Source organism: Ambystoma mexicanum, chromosome 10 (assembly GCF_040938575.1).
Source record: "Ambystoma mexicanum isolate Mex_15411 chromosome 10, UKY_AmexF1_1, whole genome shotgun sequence".
NCBI lineage: Eukaryota > Metazoa > Chordata > Amphibia > Caudata > Ambystomatidae > Ambystoma > Ambystoma mexicanum.
The window spans coordinates 298,346,805-298,366,398 of record NC_090932.1 but is presented as its reverse complement, the minus strand read 5'-3'; the positions used below and the strand labels follow the sequence as shown (position 1 = coordinate 298,366,398).

Here is a 19,594-nt window from a genome sequence, read left to right as displayed (position 1 = left end):
TTACAATTTGGACAGATTATCAAAATTACAGAGTGATACATGTCATGGTGCAATTATGAGCAGAAAATAGCACTTTGCATTGAGTTCGAATTGTGTGACCTATCTTCTTGATTAATTGTTCTTAATGCATTTTTTGCACAGTACGATAGGATTTGAATGGGAATGAATGAGGTTACTTTGGATGAGTCAGAATGGTAGATCACAGTATGTTGTGTGTGTTGGTATGATTAAAACGTATTGTTAAATCATCGATGTATTTTGAAACGATATGTAATCTTGCTTATATTGTCTTTGTATGTTCTTATGGATTCTATAAAATAAAACAAAGAATAATTGTGATAATCAATTGAAGTTGATTTTTATGAGAAGAGATTGCTTGTGGTACAGCAAAATAATTTAACGCAATGAGAGTCTGTATATACCTTTGGGTATTTACATATTATAACAGTCTTCTGTTGGGGCACCGATCGACGTCAGCCATAAGGTAATGTACGGTGCAAATATTGTGAGATGTGCTGTGGGCCCTTCGGAAGCCTGTCTGAAGTTTCTTCAAGAGGCCCTTCTCTTCAAACCATTGATTCAATTTTTTTGAGATGAGTGAAGAGAACATTTTGGTACTCAAGTCCAACATTGGAGAGGAAGAATAGCTCACGGACAATGCGGTTGTCTTGGAAGCAAGACAACGCAGCACAACAGAGGTTTGAATGCTGATCCTGCGCTTAGAAACCGCTTGTTGGTATTAAGCTCATTATAAAAGAACAATTATAATTATAATTGCTCATAACCTGTGATTTGAGTGGTTTAAACATGTGGACAAGAATGAACTCTCTCCAACTTGCAGGTATCCTGCTACTATTCATGATCTAAAGGAATAGTTGGTGCAATATACCTGCCCAAAAAGTCGGTTGGCCCCAAGGCAGCGTTACCCGCAAGATATCTCCTATGATAAACCCCAAAAAATGTGTTGTCATTACCCCTCAGTAATCTAAAGAGAAATGTCCAATCAGTGTTGTGCATAGAATGGATTTGCTGTCTTAGCCCATTCTTATATTGGGTTGCAAGAGAGGTGAGCTGTGCAGTTCACTCGCTGCATGTTAGAAAATGATTTTTCTTAACTGCTGTTTTTGCTTTACGATATATCTTTTTACGTTGGTGAACTACAATATCAAAAAGAGCCATGTTACAATCATTAGCCTGGTTTTTATGTTGAGTTAAGTGCAGCCACCCCGATAACATCTCCATGGTAGATTGCATATCCCAGTTGTTAGAATTAAGCATGTTCTCCACAGTGAAATAATATGTGAGGATCAGTTTACTTTTTTTACATTGCAGTCTGACCATATGATTCGAATTTCTTGTGAGTTGACTGCCATGCTCAGTAAATTCTGTTTAATTTTCTGAGGAGCAATCAAAGACTGCGTCCAAGTTAAGATTGCATGGTCACTTAATGCAGTATGGAGAATAGTTGGATTGCTGCAACAAGACCATTGTGAAGGGTCAGTATAGACATAGTCAATGCAGGAAGAGACTTTGCTGTTAGTCCACGTAGGGCCTGCGGCAAAGCCCTCCTGAAGCTTACTATTCAGCAGTATTAAACAATGTATATCTATAAATTGTCCCCATCCTTGATCTCCCCTCTTCTTCCTTGATTTTGTTCCTTGCAATTGAGTCGGTGGATCGGATACTGGGGAGGCATGACAACTTGTGGGTGACAGTGAGCATTAAAGTCACCCGCAATTACCACCCTTTTACATGGATAGAGCTCATACCATTGATATAAAAGCTGTTCTATACTCTCATGAATACGTTTCAAAACCATGCCACCGGATGGGACGTATAAATGAATGACCAGGGTCCTATTGGTTCACTCTAAGAAATCTTCCAAGATGGCTGCTAATACATATGGACAGGAAGGCCCAACAGAAAAGGCCTTCAAACTGAACTGGTTCCTTGCTCCTATTGCTAATCCCCCGGTAGGCCGGCCTAAGGTTTTCCGCTGTACCGGTCTACATAGGACTTTTTAACCATCAAGGCAGAAATCTCCACACACCCAAATCTCCTGCAATAAGAAAACATCACTTTCATGCAGACAAGAACAGCACATCGGGTTACGTAAGAAGGAGATATTTCCGCGAGTATTCCAGGAGAGCCACTTTTGACTCTCCAGTATATGGGAATGTCAGTAGTCATTAGCTTGAAAGGAATCAGGAATCCATTGGTCCACCTCTCTCGACTTCTCATTGCTTCCCACAGGTTTAACAAGGGAAGCCAAGAGGCTAAGTCTTTCTGTATGGTGTTCCCTGAGAGGCGAAGTGCTAGCAGGTAAGGGTTTAACCGCAAGCATATCTTCACCAGGAGAAATATAAACGGTGTGCTTTCGGCACACCATCAATTGGTACCCAAGTGCTCACATTTTTATTTGGCACGAGCTAAGTAGGGGTAAATTCAATTAACGCCCAATTTGTTGGGCTATCGGATTTAGGTAGTTGCACACGTCCTATATCATCCGAACCAATGTTTTTCAATAGTGGTATTCTGTGCCATAGATCTAACAATTGGCTTTGATTCAGAAAAGGGCTAATTGAGGTTGGGTTCAGTTCCTCAACTTTTGCCCATTTCCCTAATGGCAGGACATTTTCAACCGGCGGCTGAATCTCTGTGGCACCAGCCCTGTAGTTAAGTGTAACTTGATGTTCATGGTATGCTGCAGATAGCTCATCGCTATAAGACGGATGGAGCAGTGGTCTTGTGCACTGAATATTGACCTTTGCAGATGGAATGCCACCTGTTGATCCGACTGAGCAGTAGTTCTTCATTCGAAGTTCAGAGGGATCACAGGATCCACTTTATTTGAGCCAGTATGCAACCATTTGTCAATGGGGGCTTGCAATTGCACTTGCTGACAAGTGCCATCTTGAAGTGTTCGAATAAATGTGGTTTCACTAGGCATAAAGCTAGCAACACCCCAGCACTGACATATAGCGGTTTTAGATTTATGCAGCAGCCGCCTGGGTCTTCTTTTGTTCTGCACTAGTTGGAAAGGGATATCAAGCTCTGTATCAAAAATAAGGTATTCTCCTGTTTGTTGAGCAGCCTCGAGTTTTCTCTCGGCTTGGTCGTAATGCACAGAAATGTTAGCTTGCACTATTTCAGCATTAGCTGCCGGCCTGGTGCTATCAAGGTGACACAGAGAGAAAAGATTACATAGTACTCATGGTGAGGATACCTGGCTAGCAGAAGACTCTCACTTGTGCTTCCTCCTTGTTAGAGTTGATGTTTTCCACATCACACCCCCCTTTATATGACTCCAGAATGGCATCAACCACTCTCACAAGTATTCTCTTGAGTTCTTGTTGCTTGTTTGCCATATTAGAACATAATGCGAATATTGCGGCAACAGTTGACGCCATAGGATTTAAAGTAGGCGTGGCTGTCATTTGCTTTTCTTGCAGGGATTCAATGGATTGGAAGGAGGTATCAACCTCACTACCATCATCTGACGAGCTGGAAGAGGATATATACTTTTCTAAGTCAGGTGTCTTAGACAAATTGGTGCCTGTTATATTGTCATATTGCACTGGGGAGGAGTTCCGGTCCCTGCTCGGTGCGCCAATCTAGTTTCTTTGCAAACCCAAACAGAGATTTAATAGAGAATTATCATTGTTAATTGGTCTGGGGCCTGTAGTGCCCGTCCCCAGGTCAATAACAGTGCTACCTGACGGAATTGATGTTATTTCGGTAGGTTCACTGGTTTCCACTCCCAAAGGCACCACCCCAAAGAAGCCCGTAAACCTAGGCTGAGCCTTCAAAACCAAGTCTCATTTGTCTTTTTTTGAGCAAGGTGTCCCATTAGAGCATGGGTGCACAACATACGGCCCGCGGGCCAGTTGCGGCCAGCCATGCCATTTTGTCCGGCCCGCGAGGCACAAAGACTTTCCTATTGGAGTGCAGCCCGCAAGCAGCAACAGCCGCCCTCCATTAGGAAAGTCTTTGTTGTCTTCCGGGCAGGACAAAACACTGGCCCTCATTGGCTCAGCACACATGCACCACGTCGCTCCTACGAGCCAAGTAGTGCGTGTGTGCTGCACCAATGGAGTGCCAGCACTACGGTTGGCGTGGTCAATAAGGCTTGATGCCAGAAGGCATTTCAGCCTTGCCATGCCAGCCGTAGTACCACTCCAGTTACCTCGCCAGTGTTCCAGCTAGCCTGCCTTCCAGCATGTCCGGTAAGTGGTCTATTTGTTTGTGTTTGTGTGTCGGGTCTGTTCTGCTGTATGTTTGTGCTGTGTTTCAGATGCTGGGGGGGGTGTCGGGTGTGCATGAATGTTTGTTTTTGTATGTTTGTATTGTGTTTGTTGCGATGCGGAGGTAGGGGGGTGTCGGGTGTACATGAATGTTTGTTTCTGTATGTTTGTGTTGTGTATGTTGAGATGCGGGGGGTGTCGGGTGTGCATGAATGTTTGTTTTTGCATGTTTGTGTTGTGTTTGTTGCAATGCGGGGGTGGGGGGGTGTCGGGTGTACATCAATGTTTGTTTCTGTATATTTGTCTTGTGTTTGTTGAGATGCGGTGGTGGGGGGTGTTGGATGTACACAAATGTTTGTTTCTGTATGTTTGTGTTGTGTTTCTTTTGTTGAGATGCAGGGGTGGAGGGTGTCGGGTGTGCATGAATGTTTGTTTTTGTATGTTTGTGCTGTGTCTGAGATGCGGGAGTCGGGGGGGGTGTCGGGTGTGCATGAATGTTTGTTTTTGTATGTTTGTGCTGTGTCTGAGATGCGGGAGTTGGGGGGGGTGTCGGGTGTGCATGAATGTTTGTTTTTGTATGTTTGTGTTGTGCATGTTGAGACGCAGGGGTGGCGGGGGCTTCGGGTGTGCATGAATGTTTGTTTTTGTATGTTTGTGTTGTGTTTGTTGCGATGTGGCGATGAGGGGGTGTCGGGTGTGCATGAATGTTTGTTTTTGTATGTTTGTGTTGTGCATGTTGAGATGCAGGGGTGGGGTGGTGTCTGGTGTGCATGAATGTTTGTTTTTGTATGTTTGTGTTGTGCATGTTGAGATGCAGGGGAGGGGGTTGTCGGGTGTGCATGAATGTTTGTTTTGGAGGGTAAGTGCGGTGTATGTTGAGATGCAGGGTCTGTATGCTAGTTTGTATGGTGAGTTGAGGGGGGGTTCAGGTCTGTATGGGTGCATGTTTGAGAGTGTGTGCTGATTTGGGGGGTGGGGGTTTGGGTCTGTATGGGTGCATGCTTGAGAGTGTGTGTGCTGAGTTGAGGGTGGGGGGTTCGGGTCTGTATGGGTGCATGTTTGAGAGTTTGTGTGCTGAGTTGGGGGGGTGGGGGGTTTGGGTCTGTATGGGTGCATGTTTGAGAGTGTGTGCTGATTTGGGGGGTGGGGGGTTCGGGTCTGTATGGGTGCATGTTCGAGAGTTTGTGTGCTGAGTTGGGGTGTGGTGGGGTTTGGGTCTGTATGGGTGCATGTTTGAGAGTGTGTATGCTGAGTTGGGAGGTGTGGGGGGTTTCGGTCTGTATGGGTGCATGTTTGAGAGTTTGTGTGCTGAGTTGGGGGGTGGTGGGGGTTTGGGTCTGTATGGGTGCATGTTTGAGAGTTTGTATGCTGAGTTGGGGGGGTGGGGGGTTTGGGTCTGTATGGGTGCATGTTTGAGAATTTGTGTGCTGAGTTGGGGGTGGGGTGTTTGGGTCTGTATGGGTGCATGTTTGAGAGTTTAAGTGCTGAGTTGGGGGTGGGAGTGTTGGGTCTGTATGGGTGCATGTTTGAGAGTTTGTGTGCTGATTTGGGGGGTGGGGGTTCGGGTCTACTATGCCTTTTGCTGTTATTTTCTCCTTTGTCCTTCCCACTACTCTTTCCCATTTCCTCTACTGCCCGTACTCCACCACTTCTTACTACTATACCACTCCCGTCTACTGCTAGTACCACTTCTCTACTACCGCTTCTCCTCTCTCTCTACTCTTACTACTAACCTCTACTTTGTTGTGAAAACGGTTAATTTTGTCGGTGCACGCTCTTTAAATCACAGATTGTTTCAGGCATTTTTAGAAGAGTTAAAGGCAGATTATGGTGATGTCTTATAGCACACCGATGTTCGATGGCTTAGTCGTGGCAATGTGCTGAAGCGATTCTTTGCTTAACGGCACGAAATAAAAGCATTCCTTGATGACAAGGGAATGGACACTTCTGTCATGCAAGATATTGGCCCTCATTACAAGTCAGGCGGTGACTGCCGGATTCCGCCATGGTGGATGGCGGAATTACCTCCCCATTCCAAGGTGAGTGGGGCGGTAATTCCCCATTCACCATTTGCCCTTCCCCATTCCCATTTTTGCCCAATAGGGCATAATGGGGATGGGGAAGGCGCTAATTACGGCACCGTAAATTACGGTGCCGTAATTAGCACCAAGGTCGCTTAGCGCCTTGGACTTTAACGCCTGCAAAAAGCAGGCATTAAAGTTTGAATCAGGCGTTAAGGGTTTAACGGCGTCGACACTCTTTACGGCGCAGTTAACCCCTTAACACCTGACTTATAATGAGGACCATTGACTGGGTAGCCGACTTTGCTTTTCTGACTGACCTGACAGGCCATTTCAATGATTTAAATTTAAAGTTGCAAGGAAGCCAAAATCTAATATTGGATCTGTTTGAGGCAATTTGTGCCTTTGAAATAAAGTTAAGGCTTCTGACAGCCCAACTGGAGAAAGGGATGCTGGCACACTACCCTGCATGTGCAGAGGTTTTCCCCCATGGCAAGTATGTAGGATGGTATCGGCATGTGAGGGTCCTGAAGGAACTGCAAAATGTTTTTGAGAATCGTTTCTCACAATTCAAATCCCAGCGAGCCTCTTTTAAACTTTTTGCAGACCCTTCCTCTGCTGATGTTGACAGTGTGCAACTGGAACTGATTGAACTTCAGTGCTGTAGTGCCCTCAAAAATAAGCACAGAGAGATGCCTTTATTAGTCTTCTATCAGTCTCTGGACACTGCACAATTCCCAATCTGTCACGGGAAGCATTAAAGATGGTATCTATGTTTGGCAGTACTTACATTTGTGAGCAAGTTTTTTCACAAATGAAACTACATAAATCCAGCCTAAGGACAAGACTAACTGACCAACATCTCCATGCTATCCTGAGAGTAGGAACAACCTCACTGGAGCCCGAGATCCAGAAACTGACAGCTGAGAAACGCTGCAATGTTTCTCACTGATCAAGTAGGTCTGGTTCACTGTTTCATCCTGTATGATTTAGGAAATGTATAGTACAAAATGTAGGTTTTAAATACAAATAAAACGGTACACCTCCAAAAAAGGTGTTCTTTTTCCAACTGTCATAGTGTTTGTTTGGGGGTGAGGGTGCCATGGGGCATAGTGTTTGGTTGGGGGTGAGGGACATGGGGCATAGTGTTTGGTTGGGGGTAAGGGGGGCATGGGGCATAGTGTTTGGTTCAGGGTGAGGGGGCCTTGGGGCATAGTGTTTGGTTGGGGGTGAGGGACATGGGGCATAGTGTTAGGTTGGGGGTGAGGGAGCCATGGGGCATAGTGTTTGGTTGGGGGTGAGGGGGCCATGGGGCATAGTGTTTGGTTGGGGGTGAGGGGACAATGGGGCACAGTGTTTGGTTGGAGGTGGGAGCCATGGGGTGTAGTGTTTGGTTGGGGTGAGGGGGCCATGGGGCATAGTGTTTGGTTGGGGGTGGGAGCCATGGGGCATAGTGTTTGGTTGGGGGTGAGGGACATGGGGCATAGTGTTTGCTTGAGGGGTGGGGGCCATGGGGCATAGTGTTTGGTTGGGGTGAGGGGGACATGGCGCATAGTGTTTGGTTGGGGGTGAGGGGACCATGGGGCATAGTGTTTGGTTGGAGGTGGGAGCCATGGGGCATAGTGTTTGGTTGGGGGTGAGGGACATGGGGCATAGTGTTTGGTTGAGGGTGGGAGCCATGGGGCATAGTGTTGCACTCCAAGAGTGAACCCAATAATAAAGCTAAAACAGGCACAGTTAGGAGATGTACATCCTTTGCTTTTTGAGGAAACCTGACTCAACAAAGGCCATACTCTTCTTGGGCAACCCAAAGAGCAAACTATAGCAGTCCAAAATAACGGAATGTCCAATTAAGAGTCAATAAAATTATTGTATGTTGTCTGTTTAATTAAATTATATATAACAATGTGTAGTACAAAATGTAAGTTTGAAATACAAATAAAAATCGTTACCCCTCAAAAACATATTCTTTTTCCATGTGTTTAATACACATTGGGGGTTGAAAAAGCCTCCTGCCACGCCCCGCCTACCGCCCGCCCACATTTACTTTTCGCCCCACTATAGCCATCATGTAAGGTACTTTCGGCCTTCTGTCAAAATCAGTTGTGCACCCCTGCATTAGAGCAAGCGTTTGCTGAAAGCGGGCTGCGTGCTTGCTTGCCACTGTGTGACTTTCACTACTCATCCCGTACTTTTGCATTTTTACTGGTGCCATATTAATATTAATGTCAGAGAGAGCCAAAATGAATAGAATTCAAAAGGCGCTCACCACAAGCTGCTGATGAGCTTCTACCGATGTTGCTAGCTTCAAGGCACTAGTCCAGTACGGATAAAGCTAAAGGCGCTTGGGATACAGGCAGGCTGTACTATGTTCAATACACCAAATGGGTGGCTCAGCATCCTGGAGGCCCGCGGTAGACCACGGCAGACCACTTCCTGCCACTTCACTCACCGCGCTCTGTGCCTGTGCCGGTGTTAAGTACTGTCACTTCCTTACAGCCTGCTCCTCTTCGATAATGTACATGTATAGAGGGACTCGCAGTCACAGGTTTCCCGCGAGTAACGGCAGACCTCTTACTGCCACTTCACTCGATGCACCAGTGCCAGTGTTAAGTACTGTCACTTCCTTACAGCAAGCTCCTCCTACCTGATAATGCACACTGTAGAGAGGCTCGCAGTTACAAGTTTCCCATGGAGAAACCGCAGACCACTTACTACCTCTTCACTTGCTGCTGGGCAATCCACGGAACCTACAGCCTGATCAACAGGCACACGCTTGTTTGTTTTTGCCAAAATGCGTCTTTCACCCTCGGCCATGCTAAAGGACAGGAGTTACAGGTAAGTAATGTATTTCTTATCATGCTTGCTTTATCATTGATTGGTTAAAAATGTCATGCCACAGTAAGAAATGGTTGGACTGTCTGCACCCAAATGCCAGTCTAGCTATATAATGACACATATCATCCTTGCTTTATTACAGTTGATTGCCCATTAAGCTCACAAACAACCTCCCTCATCCTTCACCCGCAGCCTGCCAAAATCAGCTCCTCGGTGGCCCAGCCAAATACACACACACACCCATTCACACATTCACACGCTCATTTACAAACAATATTCACACGTGCACCCATCCCCCTACATCATACACTCACTCATTCACACACACGTTACATAAAACATAACATACGCATACATACATCATAAACATGCAACACCCTGGCACGTACATTTACACAAAATATTGTTTTCTTACCTGCTGCTTCCCGAATCCGTCTTCCCCGAGGGACTCATCCCCAGGAAGAAGCTCCCCCATGCTCCAGCTTCCACCCCGTTGACAGGAACCAGGAAGCAGGGACAGCTTCCTGCTTTCTGTCATGCACAGTCGAGCCAGAGTGCCTCCATCCCGCTCTGCAATTTCTTTCTGGAGTCAGAGTAAATGCATTCTGACTTCAGAAAGAAATGATTTCTTTCTGAAGCTTCATGGGCCCCGCCCACAGGAAATAGTGCATTATAAAATGATATGAATCAAAACTGAGGCCAGTCAAAATGACATGGTAGCAAACCAGAATACAGTGGGAAAGTGTTGTGGCAATGTGAATGCCATTGGGGACAATTGGTGTCAATGGGGGGTCATGAGATGAGTGAGAAACACTTTGAGCCAGTCTGGTGTTAATAGGGTGATATTGCGGCAATGAAAGTCGCATTGGGCAGAACTGGGAGAAATGAGGCAGTATTGGTAGCTATGAGAGATGCAGGGCCAACACTGTCTGCATTGAGTGTGACATAGAGGGCAAAGCAAGAGGTAAACGTGCATTTCCTAGCCAATCAGTGTGATATGGGGCAGAAATGGGCCAGTGGGACAGTTTTGAAGGCAATGAGTGTGACATGGCATAATGGGGGCAATGAGGCAGTTTCTGGGGAAATTAGTGACGTGGGAAAGTCAGATGACAGCGAGCAGTTCCTGGGCAATGACAATAAAACGGGACAAAAATGGTGGCAATGAGCTTCATATGTAGACAGGTTGAGGCACTAAAGTTATTCTGGTGCAATGGGAGTGACATGCGGCAGTTGAGAGTGTCATTTGACAATACTGGTAGTACTGTAAGTGGCATGGCATGTAGGCATGGCAGGAGATCGCAAGGTCGTTCTGGCATGTACTTAGAGTGGCATTAGGTAATGAGGGTTACATTGGGGAAAATCAGGTGGGCAGTGGGGAAGTTCTGGGAGCAATGAGTAGCAAGGGGAAAATCGGGGCACAGGGGCAATAAGAAAGACATGGTGCAAATCATGGGGCAGTGGACTCTCGCATTTGCAGTATTGAAATATTCTAAGTATTCTCCTACAGAAGTGCATGTAAATACTCTTTGCTTTTTTAAAATGTAAGTTCACCCAAATATTGATCTGACACATGGGCCATTTCAACCCCAGTTTTGGGGAACCCTCTCTGCAGAGATTTGAGCCTGCTCACGATGCACTGTCTGTCGAAATTCACTATTGAATTACGCACTTCTCTTCTGTTTGGTTTTTGTTGGTCGCCTATGCGTGCCTGAGTTTTGCGCTTTGTATATGTAATCTTTCCCCTTGTTATTGTAGGCCACATATCTGCAAAAGAAGATCTCCCCAGATGTTGTGAAGGAGGAAGTGGTAGATTTTGCACGGCTGCAGTGGCCGGTCCTCTTTTCAAGATTTTTTGAAGCTTTACGATTTTCAGGTAAATAATCAGTGTATGTTCTAATACAGCAGAGGCACAAGCGCACTCGCCAATCAGTCCATTGAGTTGGATATTCGAATTATGTGAAATCTTTGCCTTGTATGTTGGCCCTAAAATATATGTATATTGTTTTAAACTTTATTTAATACTGGCAATTTCACAGTGCGGGAAGGACATGTTTCAGATAAGGCATTACAACATACAGTTATAGCGAGGTATATCTTTTAGTCATATTATATAACATGTAGGGGATGAGGTAAGGAAAAAAGGGGGACGGAGAGGGAGACACGACATAATGGGTCATACAGAGGGTATTGCTGCGTTCTCAGTCCCCTCCCTCTCCTCCTCCTCCGACAGTAAGTATGTTCTGAGGGTGGCCCAAATGTCCTTTGGCCTTGACGTGGATTGGATCCCTCGTACGTATGACTCTTCACATTCTTGTGTGTAGATTAAATCAAGTAACCAGCTTCGGTGAGTGGGGGGATCTTTCGATTTCCATTTTCTAAGGATACCTCATTTAGCCACGGCTCCACCCACTGCAAATAGTCTGCAGGTCCTTTCTGATTCCTTCCCAATATCTCCCAGAAGGTATTTCAGCGGTGTGGCCGGAATGTTCATGCTTAATATGTCACCCATTGTGTCTGCCACTTCTTTCCAGAATTGCTTGACTGGCGGGCATTCCCAGTATATGTGAATGGCTGTTGCTTTGGTTGTGCCACATTTGGGGCATGGCTGTGGCCTGGTGGGATAAAACCTGGAGATTTGTTTGAGTGTAATGTGCAGTTGGTTCAAGATTTTGAATTGGATAAGTCTTAAATGTGCACATAGAGATATAGCTTTTGTGTATTTGCAGTAGTTTGCCTAGTGCTGCTCATCTATTTGGATATTCAAGTCTCTTTCCCACTTGGCTCTCATGTTGTTCTTGGATGGAGTGTTGGATTCAGCTATCCTATATAGGTTGGACACGCTGCCAGTGAAGCTGTCCTCTGTCAGGATCTCAGATAGAAATTTATGAACTGGTGGTGCAAAGGGAAAGAACGTCCATTTCTTCTTACAGGAGGCTTTTAGTCGTTGGTAATGCAGCCTTGTGGTTAGGCTGTAGCCTGCTATGTTTTGGATCTCTGCCGCCGTGAGAAATCGACCTTCCGGGAAAAGGTCACCAACTTTGGCCTGTTTTGTAGAGTTCCATAATGTTTCAATGCCACTCTTGAAAAACACAAGTGGTGACGTAGATGACCTTTCCAACTACAGGCCGATCTCTAACATCCCCTAGCCAGCAAAACATCTAGAAACCTATGTATATAAACTAACCCAAGAACACGTAGAAAAACACCACCTGCTGGACTAAACTCAAATCGGTTTCAGACCAGCGAGAGGAATGGAAACAGCACTACTATCCATCTGGGACAACCTCAGAACTAACGCAGACTCAAACAATTCCTCAGCCCTTATTCTACTCGACCTCTCCGCAGCCTTTGACACAGTTAGCCACGAGACCCTGACCAAAAGACTAGAAGACGTAGGCATAACAGACACAGCACTACGGTGGACGAAATCATTCCTAGCAGACAGAACAGAAACCGTATGGGTAAAACCTTTCAAATCCACTCCACGAGTTAACGACTGTGGAGTATCACAAGGATCCTCACTATCTCCACTATATTTCAACATCTATCAGACTCCGGTCATCAGAATCTTCAAAAAATACAACATTACATGCTACAACTACGCAGATGACACTCGGATCATCTACAAAATCAAAGACACCGATGCCGACCATTCAACCCTAACCGACTGTCTAAAAGAAGTCTTCAACTGGATGGATGCCAACAACCTGAAAATCAACCCAGGAAAGACAGAAATCATGATCGTATCCAAAGACCAAGAGAACGAAACCACCATCCCATGGCCTACGGAAATGGGAAACGCACCAACACCATCGAAGGTAGTAAAAAATCTGGGAGTCCTAATGGACAACAACCTATCTCTGGAACCACAAATAAATGCAACAGTGAAGAAATGCTTCTTCCTCCTCCACACGGCAAGAAGAATTCTACCTTTCCTCTTCTTCACGCACAAAACACTCACTATCGTCGCCCTAATCATGTCAAAAATCAACTATGCGAACAGCCTCTACCTCGGAATACCAGAATACCTCCTGAAGAAACTGCAACAGATCCAAAATGCAGCAGCAAGACTACTCCTCAAACTATCCAGAAGAGACCACATCACTACAGCCCTAAAAACACTACACTGGCTCCCAGTAAAACATCGCATCACCTTCAAAACAATGTGCATAACGCATAGGGCAATCAGTGGACAAGGAGCAGAATTCCTACAAAAGAAAATAACAATCTAGAAACCAACGAGACCCCTCCGATCAAGCAACGAAATCCGCCTGGAACTCAAACCAAACCTTAAGAAAAAACTTGGAGGCACCTCATTCTACCACTTAGCCGCAAAAACCTGGTACAACATCCCAAAAGAAATAAGAAACACTGAAGATCACTTAAAATTCAGGAAATCACTAAAAACCTGGCTCTACAACACCACAGACTAAACCTGGAAACCGAAACTCGAAAAAGGATAACTAAACCGAAAAGACACGGACATCCGCGACCCGAGAGAGTAACAGGTGACACCGGATAGACTGGAACACTGGCGGCACGCACGGAGACTGAGTCTACTACCCCAGACAATCCCACCAACACTTTCGCCCGCCCCTAAATTACCACCAGGTAGCACAGTGGTGTGGAATTATCGAGATATTGGAAACCACCCCACTACCTGAGAGGTTGTCATTGGCAGATGCACTGGCCACAGGAGTATGAAGGGACGATAAGGGGAGCTATGAGAGAGCATGTTAGAGGTGGGGGCTAGAGGAGTAAGGAACCTGTATGCCAGTCGGACCCAGATCAGGACAGATCCGCATCAGGGGCGACTACGCAAGCCGAGCGCATCAATTCAGGATAGAGACGCAAACTAACCAACCCTACTAACAATTTCCCTTTCTGCATACACCTCTCAAACTCCAAACCAAACACAACCAAAAACTTCCGCACAACAAACTGCACAAACTTCACTACATCGCAACAACAAAACAAAAACACACATAGCCTTGCACAACAGTACACAACGACTACCGGCCGCAAACACCCCAGGCCCAGCCAACGGACACACCAGGCTGAGACCGCCAACAGCACATCACTGCTCTCTTGCACTTTTCCTGCTTCCTCCCACTAACTCAACCTCCCCTCCTTTTTTAGAGCCGCCAGAGCGCCAGGGGACCACGCCGGTGGTGACAGTGCGCGGTACAAATGTCCTTTAACATTAACATTAACGTTTGTATGGTGCGGTCTGCTGTGGGTTCCAGTCCTGGGTAATGCCATAGGGGCAGGTGCGGCCAGTATGGTATTTCTCATCTCACTCTCTTGAGAATCTGTGCCCATGCTCTCGCAGTTGTTTCCATAGGGTCGGCCAGCGTCTTTTCTCGCGGTACTTTGGCGAATATCATGCTCTGAAGGTTCAGTGGAGATGCTGCGAATCTTTGTGCATGTAAGTGTGCAAATTGTTCTGTGGTAGTTATCCAGTATTTTGCGAAGTGTGCTTTTACTGTGTAGTAGTATAGCTGGAAGTCTGGGGCTGCTAGACCTCCCGTATCGTAGTTCTCGCACAATCTGGACCAGCTTAGTCTGGACGTCTGTCCACCCCAGATTTATTGCCTTTGCCATATTTCCTAGCTCTAATTGGTTGAGACGTATACCAGACCTCTTGTTCTGCCAATGTCTTGAACTTACCCAGAGCGTCCTTCAGCATGGATAATGTGGCGGGTTTAGGGGCTTTGACGTATGTCGTCTCTGATTCCTTGATGTGGGTTTCGGTTCGGGTCAATTGGGTACGTATGTCTTTCAGTGTGCCATGAACCTTAGAGATCAGGTGCCTTCTAAGCCACACTTTAAAGGTTTCCCATACTGTGTGGCATGATTTCACAGAGGTTTGGTTGCGGTCAAAGAAGTCCTGCACCTCAATCCGGAATGTTTCATGTATGGAGGTATCCCGTAGAAGGCCAGGGGGCATCCTCCATGATTGATGTTCAGGATTGGGTGACCCGATTTGGATTTCAAGTACCACTGGGGAGTGGTCCGAGAATGTTCTGGGTAATATTGTGCATTCCCTCTGGTCGGCGATGCAACTTGTAGCGCAGAGCCAGTAGTCAATCCTGGAACTCGATCCATGGACGTATGAATGAAATGTATAGTATCTGGTGGTAGGATGCATTTCTCTCCAGGCATCCGCCAGCGGCAGATCAGACATGGCCTGTTTTATGGTGAGTGCTGCTTTAGAATTTGCCTGCTGAACCGTGGATGTCCTGTCGAGTGCGGGAACTAGAATATGTTGAAGTATTCTTCCCATATCATTATTGTGTCTTCTGCGGGGGATATTAGGTTTACAATCTGCTGATAGAATTCGGGTGTGTCAATGTTTGGGCCGTAAGTATTTATGATTACTAGTTCCTGATTTTGTAACGCGCTCCAGATTATTACATATCTGCCATCTGTATCTATTTTAGTTTTGTGTACTTGGAGACCAAGGCCCTCATTCCGAGATTGGAGGTAGGCATGGCGCTATTTGCGCCATGGCTGCCTCCAATACCCGGTCCGGCACCGGTCTGGTTGAATGGGGACTTACCGGGACATTCCGACCTGTGCGGACCCGATAAGTCCCCATTCAACCAACCATTCCCCATTCCCATTTGATCCCCCATAGGGCTCAATGGGAATGGGGAAGGCGCTAATAACGGGCCTGCGAATAGCAGGCCCGTTATTAGCGCCCTGGTCCCTTAGCGGGACCCGTAAAGGACGTGTGGTCAGACCACATATCCTTTACGGTTCCCGCTAAGGGACCTCGGAATTGGGCAGTAAGGGATTACCGGCACCAGTCTCCTTACCAGTGCCCGGTATCCCTTACCGCCCAACTCATAAGGACCCCCCAAGTCTGCGATGGATCAAAGTCAGGACTCCCCGTGATTGTGACGAGTAATTTGTCATGAATATCTGTGGGCCCCAAGCACAACCAAGTGAATTAGACATTTGTTCCGTGGTCTGAGTCTCTTGTAGTAGGAGAATGTCAATTCTATGTCTATTAGCGTATGCTACCACTTTCCAGGTCTTGATTGGGTTCAAGAGTCCTCTCACGTTCTAGTGCTTCTGGTTACTTGTTGAGCCGCCATACGTAAAACATCTGTGGTGTGCCCATTGTTCCCGCTACACTGTGGGGGTCCTCTTCCCTCTGTGACGATGCCAGGTTTTTCTTGTTTATGAACCAACAGTTATTAACAATGCAAACTTTTCGGCAGTGCAACATTATGCAACTTCCATACCTCCCTGTTCTGACCAGGCAACTGGCCTGTTTATCCCCCGAAACCCCACCCTCACCATCCCCCCAAACGGGCGGTGTCTCCCAAAAAACCATTTGCAACCTTGCAATAGAAACCAGGAAGAGAGGGGTTGTGCAGCCAGTCTCTGCTCCGGGACTGTGGCATTAGTGATCATGTGGATCGGCCTGTTGGAGTTTCAGCCGTAGCACAAAGTGGGAGCTCTTGTTGTGTGTCAGGTTTCGTTGCCGGAATTCCAACGATCAGGTCTCGGTGGGTGTCTCTGGGATATGCCTCTCTATATATGACATAGCCGCCTCTGGTGAGTCAAAGAATTGTGCCTTGCCAGCATGCTGGATACGAAGCCTGGCAGGGAAAATCATGGCGTACATTATTTGCCGCTCTCTCAGTGATCTTTTAACGGAGTCGAAGGATCGTCGGGCAGTCTGTACCCCTGTAGAGAAATCCGGTTATATATGAATTCGGTTAGATTCAAATGAGAGAGGGCCTTGTTCTCGAGCCAGACGGAGCACCAGGTCACGGTCTTGGTAGTTGAGTAGCCTTGCTATAATTGTTTGTGGCGGTGCCCCAGGTTTGGGGGGGGCTAGTGCTCTATGTGCCCTCTCGATCCGAAATTGTTTCTAGAACTGTGCATCTGGAAACAGGGAGTGGAGCATGTCTTCAAGAAAGTGTTCCATAGGAGTGTTAGTCTTGCGCTCCGCCACCCCAACCACCCTGATGTTGTTGCGTCTCGAGCGGGATTCTAAATCTTCACATTTCCTCTGTAGCGCCTTGACGTCTTTTGGGACCCTGTTCTCTGCCTCTATTACCCTGGAGTTCACCTTCCTTATGTCCGATCAGATGGAGGCGATGTTGTCCCCTATATCGTCCAGTTCATTGCACTGAAGACCACAAACGTAGCTTGCAGGTTCGCAAAGTATGCTTACAGTTTTTGGAAAGCTGTGGAACATGCAACAGAATACGTCCCTGTGGGTTCTATGTGGGATAGATTTGTACAGCTGGTGGAGGATGGGAAGGAGGTAGCCAAGCAGTCATTGCTAACAGGCCTGGATGTTGCGGACTGCATTGGCCGCTCAATGGGGTCAGCAGTAATTATGAGGATACAGTCCTATTTTAAAACCTCTGGTTTCCCACCAAATGTTCACTACCGCCTGCTGGACATGCCTTTTGAGGGAGATATGCTATTTGGATAAACAGTGGTATGATATGATATTTTATTTGTATCGCCCTCATACACAAGTGTTTCAGAGTGTGACGAGGAAAGGGAGGGTAACAAGGAAGGACAAAAACAAGCGATCTTACTAGATCCAGTGACATTGAGACCGTGCAAGTGCAGGGAAGAGGGAAGGTGTAAAGGGCGAGGGGTAGGGGAGGAGTGGACAGTGCTGAACACATGATAGAACAAAGACAGGTAGTGTGGCCAGCATATGGCAAGTGCAAGAATAAGGTGTAGACAACAGGTGTCTAGTAAGTGCAGGACGGGGACTGTACGATAACAGATACATACCCAAGTGCAAGCATTGCCATGGGGGCAGTGCGGGTGGGCAGGGATCTGGGCCCGAAATCAGAGGGTAATCCATTGCCCAGTGCCAAAGCAGACAGATCAGCAGGGGAGAGGAAGAGCAAAGGCAGAAGCAAAGAGGAAGGTCTTGAGGTGCTTCCGGAACCGAAGATGGTTCTCCTCAAGTTCCAGAGAGGCAGGGAGGCTGTTCTAGAGAGAGGTCCCAGACGAAGAAAGAGATCTACCCACAACTTGTTGATTGGAGAAGCGACTGGTAGTTGGAGGAGGAGGAGCGAAGAGCTCGAGTAGGAAGGTATGTACGGAGGGAGAGTTGAAGGTATTGTGGACCCAGGCCCCAGAAAGCCTTCTGGACAATGCAAAGGGTCTTGAATTTAATCCTTGCAGCCACTAGGAGCCAATGAAGAGATTTCAGGGCTGGAGAGATACGATCCCAGGGCTTGAGGCCAAGGACAAGTCTTGCAGTACTGTTCTGGATGAGCTGCAGAGGGCGTAGAGTGGTTGCAGGCAGATTTAGAAAGAGGCTGTTGCAGTAGTCCAGCCTATAGAGAATCACAGCTCTAGAGACAGTGAGTTTCTGGGGGAAGGAGAGGAAAGGAAGAATACCTCTGAGGAGGTGCAGTTGGTAGTTTGACTTTTTTGAGACATCAGTGATGTGTGGAGAAAAGGAAAGAGTGGAGTCGAAGATTAATGGCTCAACGTTTGATGGGGAATATTGGCTTGTTTGGTAATTTCCCCTTGAGAATGTATCCCCCATAAGTCAATAGTAAGACACATCCCTCCTTACTGAACTCTGGGGCCCTGCGACTGCTCCTGAAAGTTGCTTATGTCTTCCAAGTTGGGCATGTCTCTGGGATGGTGGTTGAAAGCTGCTAATCTTCCCAGAATGTTGAATATAGCAACCCCCTGCCCCAATGGAGGGGAGCTAGGCACTATGGCGATCGTGAGACCTGAGTTGTGGAAGAGGTGCAGGTTTCAGGTCATCTAAATGGAGGGAAGTCTCTGCAATCACCTTGGCCCTGAAAACCTGTGTACCTTATCTGATGTACATTGTAGTTCTGGTGTGGACAGAAAATCTAGTGGCATTGGCTTATGAAAATTACCATGGAGGAATTCATTGTGGGGTGCTGGCTGATTTGGCTAATGCACAGAGTTTGTGGGCGGAGTTGCATCTATTATCTCTATCTGTGATCTACATCACAGAGGTGGGGATATAGTGGTAGTGAGACCCAGGTCTTTCATCATCCCATCCTATATTGAGGGAATGTGTCAGTATCTGGTCATTGCATCAACTGCCAAACAATTGAATGCCATACCATTGAAAAAAATGCATCGAAAAATATAGCGTCAAATGCATTTTTTTTAAAATGGTAAAGGGTTTAGTTTAATAAAAATGGGTTTTAAAGATTAAAAAAGCAGGTATGGGGGGAACCCCCCCATAAAAAAAGATGCATTGATGCTTTTTTAATGCATTTCATTTCAATGGTATGTCATTCGACGGTTTGACTGTCGATGCATTAACTACGAACCAATGTGTCTATTAAATAACCCTAGGATTTAGGGTCCGTTGACTGGATCTCTTTACTTCAAAGCGGGGTTCTCTTTCTTCTCTCTTTTGTTCCAGGGTCAGGGTTTCCCAGTTCTGTGTCTTCCCTCCAGTTCCTTTAAAAGCACCTTCTGAACGGAAAGTGCTCTGGTCCTGTT

General features: G+C 46.5%; 1 protein-coding gene across 1 annotated transcript in view; it reads left to right on the top strand.

Annotated features, from left to right (window-relative positions):
- Window positions 1-19,594, top strand: part of MYO7B (myosin VIIB) — a 1,466,289-nt gene that overhangs the window by 962,165 nt on the left and 484,530 nt on the right. Inside the window, exon 32 of the mRNA XM_069617875.1 lies at window positions 10,859-10,976. Within this exon, the coding sequence (XP_069473976.1) occupies window positions 10,859-10,976 (118 nt within the window). The remainder of the gene's footprint in view (window positions 1-10,858; window positions 10,977-19,594) is intronic.